Source organism: Clinocottus analis, unplaced genomic scaffold, assembly GCF_023055335.1.
Source record: "Clinocottus analis isolate CAN_PGR_092001 unplaced genomic scaffold, fCliAna1.0.p SCAF_1, whole genome shotgun sequence".
Taxonomy (NCBI): domain Eukaryota; kingdom Metazoa; phylum Chordata; class Actinopteri; order Perciformes; family Cottidae; genus Clinocottus; species Clinocottus analis.
Genome location: NW_027175820.1, coordinates 284306 through 300566, shown reverse-complemented (window position 1 = coordinate 300566; position 16261 = coordinate 284306). Strand labels below are relative to the sequence as shown.

At 47.0% G+C, this 16261-nt stretch overlaps 1 protein-coding gene across 1 annotated transcript in view; it reads right to left on the bottom strand.

Moving 5' to 3' along the window:
- si:ch211-186j3.6 (neural-cadherin) overlaps window positions 1-16261 on the bottom strand; it is a 250418-nt gene that overhangs the window by 76968 nt on the left and 157189 nt on the right. Inside the window, exons 25-26 of the mRNA XM_068575994.1 lie at window positions 14679-14908; window positions 4998-5275 (exon numbers count right to left, since the gene is read on the bottom strand). Coding sequence (XP_068432095.1) covers window positions 4998-5275; window positions 14679-14908 — 508 coding nt within the window. The remainder of the gene's footprint in view (window positions 1-4997; window positions 5276-14678; window positions 14909-16261) is intronic.

Below are 16261 nucleotides of genomic sequence, written 5' to 3'. Positions count from 1 at the left end.
TTGAGAGTTTAGCTGACACAATGCTAACTGCTCCATCACAATGCTAACTGCTCCATCACAATGCTAACTGCTCCATCACAAGGCTAACTGCTCCATCACAATGCTAACTGCTCCATCACAAGGCTAACTGCTCCATCACAAGGCTAACTGCTCCATCACAATGCTAACTGCTCCATCACAAGGCTAACTGCTCCATCACAATGCTAACTGCTCCATCACAATGCTAACTGCTCCATCACAAGGCTAACTGCTCCATCACAATGCTAACTGCTCCATCACGATGCTAACTGCGCCATTGCGATGCTAAGTGCTCCATTGCGATGCTAACTGCTCTATCGCGATGCTAACTGCTCCATCACAATGCTAACTGCTCTATTGCGATGCTAACTGCTCCATCACAAGGCTAACTGCTCCATCACAATGCTAACTGCTTCATCACGATGCTAACTGCTCCATCACAATGCTAACTACTCCATCACAATGCTAACTGCTCCATCACAATGCTAACTACTCCATCACAATGCTAACTGCTCCATCACAATGCTAACTGCTCCATTGCAATGCTAACTGCTCCATCACAATGCTAACTACTCCATCACGATGCTAACTGCTCCATTGCGATGCTAACTGCTCCATCACGATGCTAACTGCTCCATTGCGATGCTAAGTGCTCCATTGCGATGCTAACTGCTCCATCACGATGCTAACTGCTCTATTGCGATGCTAACTGCTCCATCACGATGCTAACTGCTCCATCACAATGCTAACTGCTCCATTACAATGCTAACTGCTACACAATGCTAACTAAAATTAAACTTTAAACAGAAAAAATGAATGAAAAAAGTGAGCTTCTTGACACTAGAGGTCATGTGATACGTTCCCCCCTTAAAAGTCAACTCTTTCAACTCCTCTGCTGGTTTTCTGGATTAAAATCAAGGCAGAATATTCCGACACGTTAGTGTTTAATTTAACGATGACAATAGACAACTTTTTGGTAGCAGTCGTTAGCTGCTGAATAAACAGCGAGTCTCACAGGGAACAAAGCTAAATGTTCATGGTGTCAATATTTTAAAGCAAGTTGCATTTTGAAATCAACATTTGCTTAATAAATGATGAGAAAAAGCAAAAAGGTATCCACTGCCTCCTTAATTGGTTGCAAAGCGCTACAGGATGCGCAGTGCATCAAGTGAAGCACCACGTCTCCTCCTCCACCAGCAGCACGAACAAACTTATTGCTTCATCACGTTGTAGTTAAAAGGATTTGTTGAAACGCTCTCACCCCACTTTTGGCCTTGTTTACAGAGGGATTTATGCTAATGAAGACGCTCTCCCTTCAGTTCACTTGTTTGCAGGGAAAGCGAAAGAAGAACTGGCAGTGTGTGTGTGTGTGTGTGTGTGTGCGTGTGTGTGTGTGTGTGTGTGTGTGACAGCTAACATGCTTGATTCTTGATCTAGTAGGAGGTTGTCAAAGGTTCGTTTCTATTTATAACACCAGGAAACAAAAAAAGGGAACAATAGCTGTTTTTCTGTTCGACTCCACCAAGAATATTCTGAAGCTCTTCCTGCGAGTCAGAAAGCAGGGCAGCAGAAAGGCCAGCCGGTTAAATCCGGTCTGGAAGTGCAGCCCCGATGTCACGGCTCCACCGTGGCCTCGCAAACTAAAAGCTGTGAAACGAACTGCAGCACGCGGATCACGCTCCCTCTGCACAACACGTTAAACACAAGCAAGTGTTCTCACACAGGAAAAGTGGGGCAAACATTGTGCAGAGGAATAAACGGGGGGATGAAGGACATGAAGGAGAACATCTTCAGGGTTGTGTAGTGGAAATCAACGAAGGCCAGCGTGGCTGAATTGTTTAATATTCCTTTACTGAAGCTGCCTCATCTGCCTCCAGGCATGTTGTATAGAGAACAACCATCTACCAGATTGTCCAGTTTGTGTTATTGTCGTGATTTTTAACTATCTCTCAGAGCCGCGAAGGCTTCACAAGATCTCTGGAGACAAATCCACAGAACACAAACTGAGACACGACGGAGTATCTAACTGATTAAACATCCTTTGCATGGGCTCGCACATATTCAACATTTTGCGTCCTCCAACCGTACAACATGCACACATGTTAAGGCTTTAATTTGAGTAATTTAATAATCCGTGTGCAGCAATCTGCACTCTGAATTTGACCCATCCCATTACAGAAGACACTGAGATGACAGAAGACAAATGTAATTTAGAGGCGCCGCCTCCTCCTCCTTTGTGCGGCTGCTTGACGTGGAGGTGTCGTCTCTGTATCGACGGCTTCTCTGTCAACATGTCACAGCCACAAAGAAAACTCTTGTTCCACTTTCCCATCATTTCCTGTCTCGACTCACTTAATATTCATACGGAAGCTTTTTATCCTCCCGTCTAGCTGTTTTTCTGGGCATGCGAGCGCCCATGTGCACGCCCAGTGCACGCCCAGTGCACGCCCATGTGCACGGGTATTAAAGGATAAATGCAGAAGCTCTCGTGTGCTGAATCGCAGCTGGAGGCAAAGGAGACTCCTTCAGACTTTGGGCATCAAGAGGTCGGCGCTAATAAGGGAGATTTTATTCAGCAGACATGTTTAAGATGTCTCCAGCGGTCCACGAGTCCTTTCTCCACACATCTTCATGAATCCCCAAAAAGGCAAGATATTGAAGAAGTGTGTGGGCGGAGTTTGATGGGAGGTAAAGTGAAGAGTAAACGCATCAGCAAACCAGGACACTTCTGCCTTAAACTACCTTTTGTGTTCAGAACTATTTTACATATTAATAGAATATTTTTTGCCTGAAAATAAATAGCTGAAAATGATCCTAAAAAGATTAAATTGTGACGTTTATAGCATCTATCTCCTTGCACTGTGTTGTGGTTATGTCCTGGAGACATTCTCCCTCTCTCTCTCTCTCTCTCTCTCTCTCTCTCTCTCTCTCTCTCTCTCTCTCTCTCTCTCTCTCTCTCTCTCTCAGGGAAATAACTCAATAACAGAGTTTAAAGTATTTGTCTCCATTTAATTGAATAATACAAACTATCTTCCAGCTGTTCTGCATGTGAGTCAACGTGAACAACATATTGCCGTGTTGTTGGAAGTTATCTTCTCCGCACAAAAGTTATTTGGATATAGTTGCACTGCTGACATGTATAATGTGTGCACACGAGACGCAGCGGGTCGCCGCCGCTGGCCATGTTTAGTTTTTTTAGTGGAACGGTTGCAGGTTGGAGACGAGAAATTGTATCTGGAGGAAATTCAAACTCTTGAGTTTCTGAGCGCAGCTGATGTTCAGCGTCTGAGTTTAGTGGCAGCATGTTACAGTTACTGATCATCACCAGACACAAAGACAAACTGAGGCCGATGGCGACGTCATGGGTTTATATCGACTCATAAACATTTGATGTGATGACGGCGAAGCATTCAAAGTGAAGGGATGATCACTTTGTGTTTACCCAGAATGCATTACACTGATGCAAAACAATACAAATAATGAACAAACACTGGTTGCAGTCATCCGGTGCCTTGATGGCCTCAAACACGTGTGATGTCACTTCCTTCCGCTCGCCGCCATCGCTGCAACGCTCCCTCTTTCAAATTACAAATCGTTCCGGTGACGTTCGGCTGCCGTCAACCGTAACAAGGTTCAAGAAAGTCCCTTCAGCGTGAATAAAAATACTAATGGCTGACTTCATTTTAATTCTCCCCGTCTCGGCTCGATGTCGACGAGCAGAAGAAGTGTGAAAAGACCTGCGAGTCCAAACGAAGAGCTCAGCTGTGGGATTATTGGAACATTTGACGCCGTAGCACTAAACGGAAGTTCCCTCCGTGGCATCGGGCAGGTTGTTTGTTTTGATGTGTTCGTGTTCCTTCACGTTCTTTAATCACCGACATCACGAGAGAGGATTCGCCTCTGAACGCAACACAGCATGAACGCAGTTGCACAACAAAACCCACAGGCGCTTTGCCTTCATCTCTCCCTCGCAGTCTCACAAGCATCTGCTTTGAGGTTGTGTTCACGCCCCCTAATTTCCTTCCACTTCCTCCCTCCTCTTCCATCTCCTCCCCTGATCTCCTCCTCGTAAACCATGGTTCACCACGGCCACACGTCACTGAGAGCTGGGGATGAAGTAATTGTTGCGTTCAGGCGTTTTAAAAGTGAGACGGACTGGAGTCTCGGCCTCGCTGTCTCTCTCACGCGTGCTTCTGATCAGCTGGGAGATCAATAACGGCCCAGCTGGAGTCTGATGACTTCTTTCCTCCGTGACATCGCGAAGAGACCAAGAAGAAGAACAGCTTCACCCAGAACGTTGCCATCAAACTGTCTCTCCAGGATGTTGACTGACGCTGACGCTCAGGGGAACATGCACACCTGAACCAGGTGTGCTTCCTCTCTCAGGACAACACAAGCTGCTGGAACGAAGGACGACGTCTCTTCTTGTTTGTTGAGCGTTTTACTACAAAACTTCTAAATAAACTTCCGTCTTCACAGGAAACAACTCTTGGTTGTAGAAAACTACTCAGTTTAGGGATAAATCATTAAAACACTTAAGTTAACACAATAGCTGTTACTGAAGTCTGCACAAGTGTGTAAAAGTTGCATTGACATTTAATAAAACAAAAGTAACGCATGTGTCAACATCGACTTTCAGTCACGATACAACTGCATGCACGTGTAAACTGTTTCAGAATATTGCGTCATTGAATTCATTTATTCATATTTGAACTTCTCTTAGCCGTTCCAGCTTCAGCCGCCTCTAAACTCTACGTTTCCTCTCCTGACAGTGAAGCGCGGTGAAGCCGGGGTTGTTGTCTTCTTGCTGGCAGCGATGAAGTAAGACCAGAATAAAACGTATCGCTGTTCATCTGCACTGAGCGACCGCCGTGCAGCAATGCTACTGCGACTGGAAGAATGACGTGTTGTTAAAGTAATCGAGCGAGCCGCTGGACGTTGTGGTTGTGTTTCATGGCGTGCGTGCGCTTGCCACCCACCTGTAGCCGTGCTGAGTGTCCACGCACACGCCGCCGTTGAAGCAGGGGTTTCTGGGATACGCGCTGCAGGGCTGATGGGACTGCTCCCTCCCCGGACAGGAGCACACGGCCGTGGACTCCACCGTCACCGACACCAGGCTCATGGTCCCGCAATCCACCACCGTGGGCGCGTCCCGCACGTTCAGGACGTTGGTGCAGCCGCCGGCGCCGGCGCACGCCGAGCTGGGACACTCGTCCACCCGCACCTGGGACACGCTGACCTGCAGGAACGACTGCAGCTGGAGAGGAGAGGACAGCAGAGGGTTGGGTCAAACACGGAGGGAACATGTGCTGCGTTTCAGTCAGAGCCGTTCACACCTTTCACAATAAAAGCCCTCCGCTCACGAGATGGAACTCAAATCAAGTCAGAGCTCTGGACCAATAGGACCGGGCCGTTGGTCCTCGGCCGGCGCAAAATACATTTCAACATTTCATAGAAAAAGTGCTGCAACTGGTAAGATTAGTATTCATGCAAAAGCATTTTTACTAAACTTGTGCTGGTTTGATAAGTTCTTTAAAATCTTTTTTCGTTCATTTTCATTACAAAAAAACACTAAAAAGAGTTGAAAACTGAATTAAAAGTGGATTTCTCTACAGGCAGCCGGGGTGCAAGCTGTGTAACCCGAGTACGGACTTCAGATGAAGGCTGAACTTAACGTGTGTTAACAATAAGATGAGCAACTGGATATTCATGAGAGCTCAACATACTTTTGAGGACTTTTTAAAATCAAGGATTATTTGTTGCATCCCGTCTGCATTGAAGAAGCAATCATCAAGTTTCATGACGCTCCTTTGCAAAACTTCTCTTTAAAAACACACTCGTGACTTTAATAACATACTTTTTTAGGTTTATTGTCACGCAGCGATTAAGACAAATCCCTCGTGTGTGTAACATTCATGACCGTGTCTGTCTGTAACATGCAGGTATGTCAGTGAAGTACTTGACGGTCATGATAGTACCCACACGTTCTCACTACTTTAACACATGTGTACTGATAATGTCTGATCTCTGTTACACACACGCGTGTGCATGCGTGTTCATGCAACGGGGGAACATGTTGCAGAGCACGAGCTCAGCTCTAAGAACTGGAGCCGGGTTTCTGCACCAGTTCCTGACAAAGTGGGCTAAACGGCGATGAGGCAGAAAAGGAAGCTGTGACTTTCGAGGTTGAGCGGCTTCACGAAGCACTGGCAGGGAAACGCAACTCAAGTGGAATGTGTGCTGTTGTGTTGTGGTGCGTGTGTGTGTGTGTGTGTGTGTGTGTGTGTGTGTCGTGCTGCCCTTGACTGGTTACAGGGACGACGGTCCTGAGTTTACATGCATGGACTCATGCAGAGCCACACACACACACACACTGTCTGTAACCCACAGACGCATGCGGACCCTCTCGCTGCACGTCGCGTTGAAGCGGGTCACTTCATGCTCAATGTTCTGGACTGATTGGACCCGAATCAGTGCGGCTGGGTTGCGCTCACTAACCATGCAGTTCACATTTAATCCACTTATTCCAGCAAGTGGTCTGTGAGCCGCGGCTGTGATCGGGGTCGTGTTTCATGGATCGTTTTTACTGCAGGCGGACGTCTCACGGCACTTGATGATGAGAATCATAACTTTCATTTGTGTAGATGTTTACAAAGAGCTTGAGATACAATAAACCCCAAAGCAGCAGCAATGCAAAACATGAAATAAATATATATAGATAAAAAAAGAAGAGAGATCACATGAAGGCTGGTTGATAGAAGTGTTTTTAGAAGAGTTTGAACGATTCTGCCATCTTTGTTTCCTCAGGCGGTTTGTGTTAGAGTACACGTGCACGAATAGAGGAAACTCCTTCAGTCTTCAGCCGTGAAACATTTCACACGGCCGTCCATGAGGATCTCCGGCTGCGTTCCAGGTCATCAGGAGTCAACCGTCCAGCTCGAGGCCGGACCTTTCTGTGCTTTGAAAACAATCAGTGAAGTCTTAACATCCATTTTAAATGCTACTGAAATGGACCCTAATGCTAAGACTGTGGACATGTGGTTCCTCTGTTTAGTGGCAGCAGTTTGAACAGGTTGTTTGAACAGAGCCAAAGCAGGAGTCACAATAGTTCAGACCAGAAGAAATCCAAATGAAATGAAATCCCTTCTCTGCTTCAGCGAGAGATGATTTCTGGTACATTTCATATGCTGAAGGAAGCGGAGCTCTTCACCTGTTCTGTGAAAGTCAGGTCACCATCAAAAGGCTTTATGTTTAATGAAAAGTCACCGAGATCCTGAAAGACGGTCGAATCCACACACACGCGTCTATTAACTGATGTTTGTGAGAGGATGCACGGCCTTGTTAACCATGGACGGGTTTAATGATGTCAACGAGGCCTGCAGCCGCTCGTATCCTGTCTCTGTGAACCTGGTTCCTCCAGCTCTCGGACTCATTGGATGTTGTGAGACTTTTTCTTTTGCTCGATGGAGCGAGCGAGCTGTGGAGGTGATGGAGGCAAAGTGGATTGGTTTGCAGGAGTGTTAAGGTGCATGCATAGGTTTTTAGTTTTATATATATATATATATATATATATATATATATATATATATATATATATATATATATATATATATATATATATATATATATATGTTTACTAAAGGGTCCAGCAAACCAATCCAGTCTCCAATACGGATCATAATAAAGCGTCTTCAGTCCACCAGCCTTCACAAAGCTGAGATAGTACCTTAACATTTGACTTTACATGATCATGTTTTAACCTTCACATCTGATCATCAATAAGGTAAAGAGATGAGGAAGCCAGTATTGATGGCCTGGTAGGGGATAGATATTAATGTGTCTGTACTTAATAGTTCCCAGCAAATTTTATAATGTTGACAATTCAGAGTCAACATTTGAATTTGAATGCCTAATCCCTCCCCACGCTGCACAGCTGACACGTACAGGAACATTAGCTGTAGAGACAAAACCAACATGTGCTTTTCTACCTGACTGTTCAGGTGTTTCCTCTGCAGTAAAGCCTCTCCAACATGGCCGATGGGGGTCGACCTGCTTGGAGCAAAGCTCATGGGTCCATTTGAGGAAATGCAGTTTTCTCTTCTCTTCGTTCATTCTCATCCAGCGTCAGCGGTCGCCGGTTGAACAACCTCTACGGCTGCGTATCAACGTGCACTGCTCTGATATGACCAGCATCACACTGTACTTTGTAGAGTGAGAGGTGGTCAGAGTATCGTCAATGGAAAACATCAGCTGGGTCACAAGCAAGACCTCAGAGTAAGTTACCAACTCACCGAAAGATTGCACGTGATAGTTGATGGGAAATACTTGTTTAGCACCTTTCTATTGTTGACATTAATAATCCTAATGGATTGTAATGATCACACACACACACACACACACACACACACACACACACGCACACACACACACACACACACACACACACACACACACACACACACACACGTGTTGGGCTGAGAGCTGGATTCTTTCTTTAGATGTTTTCTCATGAAACATGTCCTCTGTAACGGATCAGTTTGCTCTGACTGCGACCAACTGAACTGCAATATGTCGTTTCTTTAGTTCAAACACACACAAAAGAATCCTGCAGGAGTATTACTTCAAAATAGGAATCCCATGTGCGCTGGTTTCTATCATATAATGTGAATGCATTAGCAATCGTGATGGAGGGAAAAAGAAGAAGACGGTCCGGTCAACAGGGTCCGTCCTTAATGTAGGTCAAGCTCTGCTTCCCAGAACAGGATAATGGATCCTACCCTGACTTTAAAAACCAATGAGACACACTCATGCAGGGAGACATGTCTGAAGGGGGGCGGGAGGATGAGGAGGGAGGACGGAGGACGGAGGAGGAAGCAGGAGGAGGCAAGAGGGAGAAGGAGGCAGGAGGGAAGAGGAGGCATGAGGGAGAAGGAGAGAAGGAGGCAGGAGGAGGAGGGAGGAGGAGGCATGAGGGAGAAGGAGGCAGGAGGAGGCAGGAGGGAGGAGGAGACAGGAGGGAGGAGGAGGCAGGAGGATGCAAGAGGGAGAAGGAGGCAGGAGGGAAGAGGAGACAGGAGGGAGGAGGAGGGAGGAGGAGGGAGGAAGAGACAGGAGGGAGGAGGCAGGAGGCAGTAGGGGGGAGGAGGCAGGAGGGAGGAAAAAGCAGGAGGAGGAGGCAAGAGGGAGGAGAACGGAGGAGGCAGGAGGAGGCAGGAGTGAGAAGGAGGCAGGAGGAGGCAGGAGGGGGAGGCAGGAGGGAGGAGGCAGGAGGTAGGAGACAGGAATGAATGAATGAAATGAAAAGTACTTTATTAATCTCCAAGGAGAATTTTTTTAAGGAGGGAGGAAGAGGAGGGAGGAAGGAGGAGGGAGGAGGCAGGAGGAGGGAGGTAGGAGGGAGGAGGCAGGAGGTAGGAGACAGGAATGAATGAATGAAATGAAAAGTACTTTATTAATCTCCAAGGAGAATTTTTTTAAGGAGGGAGGAAGAGGAGGGAGGAAGCAGGAGGCAGGAGGCAGGAGGAGGGAGGCGTCATGCTGCGTGTCAGGTGATTTAAAAGCAGCAGGTGGACAGCTGAGATATTCACCTGAAAATAACTCAGATTTCCGTGAGCAGGCCCTGCAGCCAATCACGTGAAGAGGAGCAAGAAGCGCCTCCATCCTGTTCACTGACTCCCTAAAGAGGCTGTTAGGAGCGCCAACCAGACGCTTTAATAGTGACAGAAGAAGCTTTTCCTTTGCTTCCTGCTCTTCTCTTCAGGTGGGGCGCTGCTCTGCGTCGTGTCATTTCTTCTGTAGATTATACGTCGCAAAATAGATCTCCCTGCTCAATAGTCCGTCTCTGGAAAATACTTCATCCCACACTGGAGTCTCTTAATCCCCAAAGCCTGGAAATGAATCCGCATGCCCAATCTTTTGTCAGAGCCAGCCAAATGTTGAGGAAATGTACAGAGGGGCACGCATTTGATCTGTGAAAGGCGGAACAGTGTGTATAGCGAGCAACAAAGGACCAGGGGACGCATTGTTCCCCGGACTATTGTTCCAAAGCGCCGAGAAGCTTCTGCAATCCTCCGCTCGGCCCTCGGGACGCGCTCACATAATGACAAGATGAACCTCGGCACCCGAGCGCCATGCCAATGATTTTTAAAAAGTCGAAAAACCAATGCGGTGTCATTAAAAGTCAAGTGGAGCGTGCTGGATTGAAAACGCTGAGGGATAACTTCCATTATTGCAGCTGGAAGGAACAGAGAGACACGAGGAAGAAAGTTTTTATTCCTCCTTTTTTATCTCCTACTTCTGAGGCATTACTGGCAAATTGAGAACATTAATAATAAGCGTCATCTTCTTCCCCCCTCCTCCTCATCCTCCTCCTCCTCCCTCCTCCTTCTTTCGCCCCCTCCTCCCCCCTCCGCCTCTCGTTCATCCACTCCGTCGCCGCGCTTCACATTTCATTCTGATCAACGTCCTCTCTGGAGAACCTGGATGAATTCAGATGAAACGCTCTGCGCTCTGCTCACAAATCACAGCTGAAAGCCCGGCTGCCACGACGCTCACACCGCCCGCTCTCTCGCTTTCCTCTCCTGCTTCATCCTAAAGACTTCAATCATAAACTGGCGGGCTTTTTCACCTCATCTCTAATCTCTCGCCTCTTTTTCTTACTCGAACAAAAGCCTCTTGAAACAAAGAGAGCGTGGCGAGGAAGGAAGGAAGGAAGGAAGGAAGGAAGGAAGGAAGGAAGCGAGAGAGGCGAAGGGTTGAGGGCGGGGATCGACCTGAACTGACCGGCGAGGCCGTGACTGGATTCTGGACTGTTCTCTTCTCACACACACACACACACACACACACACACACACACACACACACACACACACATGAATAGACTGGGCTCGGCTCGCCCTCTTTCTTTCTCTCCCTGCTGGTGAAATGCATATAATTCACTCTCCGTGTCTCTCTCCCTCCCTTCCCCTCTCACTCTCTCTCTCTCTCTCTCTCTCTCTCTCTCTCTATCTCTCTCCTTCCCTCCCTCCCTCCCCCCCTCCCTCCCTCTCTCTCTCCTCCCATTCAGACTTCTGAGACGTGAAATGAGGTCTGACTGCCGCCAGAGGCCGGGCAGCGTCGGTGTGATGAAGTGAAACGTTTGTTTTTGCTCCCAAACTCAATGATGCTTTTTCATGTTTTACATTTTGCTTTGCCTACACCCTGTCCAGTGGGAAAAAATGGAATATTTTAAGACAATTTATGACTAAATAGAGTGAGATCCATGACATCTGACATGCCGCTCTCATTTGACAGAGCACTTTTTTCCCTCTTCCTGTGAACAGCCAAGGAGTTACAGGCAAAACTCACACTGTGCATTTCTATTAGAGTCAAATTGGGTTGATTTAAAGGGATGTTCCACACTCACGGACTATGAATAAAATACAAACTCCATTATCCAAACCGCTGGAGCCGGCTCCAGCTGACATTGGGAGGAGGGTTCACCTGGACAGGTCGCCAGCTCATCTCAGGGCTTCAGAGACAACATGCACGCCGACGGCCAACTGAGAGTCTCCAGTCGACCTGAGCTGCACGTCTTTGGACTGAGAGAGGAACCCGGAGAACCTGGAGGGAACCCTGCAGACAGGAGGATGAAGGACCGCCTGGGATCGGAGATCCACCCCAGGGCCCTCCAGCTGTGAGCGACAGAGCCTCTAAACCACCGCTGGCACAGAAAACAACTATTCAAGACAAAGGAGACGTGGCACCACCCTCCTGGACCTCAGGTGGGACACCGACCACCTGGTGACGTGGTGCAGCCAGAACCACCTGCAGCTCAACGCTCTGAAGACAGACGAGATGGTTGTGGACTTCAGGAGGAAGTCAGACAAACTACACAGGCGTGAGATGAAACTGAAGCTGTTGAAGGCTCTGAGGCGAGCTAACGGTCTGTGTCAGGATGGAGAGTGCCCTCGTTTTATAAAACACTGTGGATTTGAATAAAAAAACTTGCGCAGGTGAAGAAAAAAGTTACTTTTGGGAAAAGAAAGTTTGTATTTTGCGTTAAAATGACCATGTTTGTAAAGTGAAAGACCAACTAAACAAAGACAGCAGAGTGCCTCACATCGGGGTCGAAGGCTTTCTGCGTCATTACAGGTTATGAATAATAATTAATGTGTTCAAATTCATTAAAAACATGTTTCATTCTAGTAATCAGGTGTTTATTATCCACATAATCTCCCGATTGTGACGGTTTCCTGTAATGATGGCGTCTTCCTAACAGAGCCGAGAGGTTGAAGAGGCTCTCGGCTCTAATTGGGGAGTTTTTCTGTTCTCATCATTTGAACCGAGCAGAAACTGTTTACACGCAACTATTTGAAGGGACAAAAAAATAATTGGGCAACTTAACATTAAGTCACACAATGTCATCCTTTTTATTATTTGGTTTCAAATTGTCGGCAGCAAATAAGGGAAGTTTACCAAAGTATTTGACATTTACGAAATCAGCACGAACTTCTCTTTGCTTCCATCTTGTTTTCGGGCTCATTGTCGTCTTCAGGCTTCTCTCCTGGGAGCTGAACACACGATGGTTTGAAATGGCGGCGAGAGAGTCAGAAACCCGCTGCTCTTTGGTCCTAAAAGCATGAAGTTCAAGAGCTTTGTTGCATCTCTGCCTCTGAATCAGGACTATGTGTTAGAGAACAGAACGAGCGAGTGTAGCGCAGCAGGGGGTTCAGACCTGCTGCACAATGGTTGAATACAACTCTGTTTACAGCTGGCCAACTTTATTTAGACAGGTGCGAATGTCTCCACCAAAATCTGGCGGAGTGCAGCCAGCTGCTCGCTGGCTCCATCCCCACAGGGCTCCTTCAGACTGAGTCCTGCCACTTCCAAAGAACATCGCGGCGGACAATTTGCACCTGCTCTTGATCCGCTGGAGGTTTCCAGGTCGCCACTAACTCGGTTTCCCTCATTCTTCTTCTTGCTTTTGGGCTCAGGACTGACCAACGGAGAGCCGACAGAATGTCGCCGCTCTCAGTTCGGTCAGTTGAAACGTGCGTCGGTCAGATGGCGACCAGAAGTCAGAAGCTCTCTGTGCAGCGCCCGGCCGTCGGGTTCAGGGCGCTACCGGCACCGGGATGCAGGCTGAGAGCGGCGCTCCCTGTCAGTGTGTGACGATGATGTTAGCTCGAGCTGCCACGACGCAGAGCTGTCAACAGAGTCATTTAGAGGGCGTCCATTAGACGTCATTAAGCTACTTTCACATCGTCTGGCACTGGTTCAAGTTGACTTTTCTCTGGCGGAAGGCTTTGAAAAACAACAAAAAAAATAAAGTCGGCGTTAACTGTGCAAACAAAATGTGTTTGCCATTCTGCTCTCTATGTTTTATGATATTTAAACCACTATTACAGGCTCGGAGTGAAATAAATAACAAACAAACAAAAACTTAATCAGAATTAAAATTGCAACAGGCCTTTTTCACAGCAGACAATACACACAGGTGTTGCTTAGAACATTGACAATGGCTCTGTTTTATTTAAGTGTCCCACTCAGCAACAAGCCAGCGTGCACAATAGGAACCCTGGCACGCCGTGCTATGTGGAAACATGCTCAGCGGAAAAGGCCTTCTGCAATAACCACAGCTCCATGTGGGTTAACACTGGGGATCCGTGGCGCTGCTGCACTCGCCGCTGTGCTCACGCTCCGTAATGATATAGATTATGATGTATAAGTGCATCCCCGACAGCCGGCATTGATAAATATGCGATGGTGTGGATGATCGCTGGATCCGTACGCTCCTGCAGAACGGTCGCGCTGCAGAGGTCTCGGTCCGGCGCACGGGATCGAGGCTGATGCACGTGAGTGGTGGATAGCACATCGAGTCGTCCTGAGACCCAACAGGACGAAGCGCTGTACATTCATCCATTCATGCAAACAACACACACACACACACACACAATACGGCATTTCTCGCCAGACTCCTTTTCACAGGGCGACGATGCAGGAATCAGGACACCGTGCATGGATATCGTCGCTATTTCGATCCACATGGTTAGAAAGCCGGGACGTTGTTCATCCGTTATAATGGTGAAGTGCAATAGAGAGCTGTTCTCAGCCAAGTGAGATCAAAGAACAGTGTTGCTGCGATACACACACCACAACGAGCAAACACTGCTGTGAAAGCAGGTGAGAGGTGTGTAAGGCGGGAACATGACTGTATTGCATGTGCAGTATTTTTGGGACGTTAGAGGAGTGTTGTTCTAAAAGGAGACACATGACACACTGCGCCGCCGTGACAGTTTTATCCCCGATGCTGTCGGGTGTGTGTGCCACGTTGTGCGTGGATGTCAGTCCTGCACCGGGGAAACACAGACAAACATCTCTCATTTTGACTGACATGTTGTTCTGCTGGGTTTGTTTAGCGCAAAGATTCAGCCAAAACACCACCGGAGGCCAAAACCGCTGCCTGCAGCCAACGGGCGTCTCCTCGCGGGGGTTTCCCTGCGTGTCGGCTCATGCGGCGCACTCGGTCGGATCGTGTCATGCAGATTATGTGTGTGTCATTCACAAAGTCGTGTTGCCAATCAATCAAGCCGTGGAACGGCGACACAGCCGCCGGTGGACAAACCAGACAACCAGATTGCGTCCACCTCAAAGTCATCGTAGCTACAAGGAGGACTTACCTTTTGCTTGTGGGCGGCCACGTAGCCGTGGATCTTCTCGGGCTGCAGGAAGGCCGGCCCGCCGTGCAGGGCGAAGCGGACGTCCAGCATCCTGTCCTTCACATCCATGAGGCTGAAGATGTTCACGTCATTGGTCGGAAGGGAGAGCATCTCGGACAGGAAGTCCACCAGCAGCTCGTAGCGGCTGCGCTGCTTTCCTCTCAGTTCAATGAACTCCTTTGCTGTGATGTCTGAGGAACACACACACACACACACACACACACACACACACACACACCATTGGAATCGTGGTCTGTGCAGAAGTGCCCTCATTATTTCCACCCCTGCTCAAGGATAAATCCAATTATTTTCAAACTGGGCCCGAGTGCGTAATAAAAAATAGTCCAGAGCACTGACCTGTGATGATAAATTATTGAACATGGCTTATTTTATCAAATTTTTAATCCTTATTTTTTTCAAAGCGATGCTTTGTCTTGTCTCTTGATATTTCCGTTTTAAAATACAGATATTGGATATTATATATTGTGAATATCTAATGGTAACTGTATTCTTTCAGAAGCTTTTCATGGACTTCCACTGATCAGACATCTTGTAACTGCTGCTTATTTTTTGCAAAAGCTTCTGCCAAAAGTGTCTCAATACTTCAAAGGAACTGTCCGTTCTCGCCTTTTTGTCTGTTTTCCTCAGTCGGATGGTCACATGTTTACTTGTGTGCGCCTGCAGGTGAAGGTAATGATTGGGACTTCAATAATAAGCCAGTTAAAGGTAATTACGCTCGCAGTAATGTGTGATTACATTTCTAATTATACTCTGCAGGTATAAAGGTATATTAAATTGCACTTGTATTTTCCCTTAAAGACAGTCCAGCTCCTGTGGGTAAGCATGCCAGAGTTGTATTTTTATTTGACAGTTATGTCTATAATAAAAGGTACAAAAACACAATCAACTCTAAGCTTAATCTATTAACCAATAGCCTTTGAAGCAGCAGGAGCAGGCCGGTGTCATGAGATCAGACCATCAGACACAAGAACTGAAGGTTCACGTCTGGAGCAGCCAGGAGCCGAGCAGCAGACGCAGAAGAAGAGAAAGCTTCTAAAGGGCAAAGGTCACACAGCTCAAAGGGTCTAAGAACGGCTGGTCCTCGGTACAATATCGGGTCTCAGCTTCTTGAAGATGCAGGTACGTCAAATGCAAAATGAAAGCACATAGAATAAACGATCTAAGAGCCCAATATGACCAGAATCTGAGAGAGGATGCAGCTGGAACAGGTTTCATAACCACAGATAACTTAAGAAGATGAGGAAAATATGGATATAAATATGGATATTCTGGCTTTTTCTTGATTTGCATCACTTAGTTGAGATATTGTTTAACTGTACTTTCTTTATTGGAGTTAACAGTTAGTTACAGATGTTCATACAACTCGGCTACATCATGACACACGGCACTGAATCAGACTACGACATAGATAGATAGATAGATAGATAGATAGATAGATAGATAGATAGATAGATAGATAGATAGATAGATAGATAGATACTGTAAAGGCAACATCGTGCTCACTTTAAGGTTGATATTTGTAT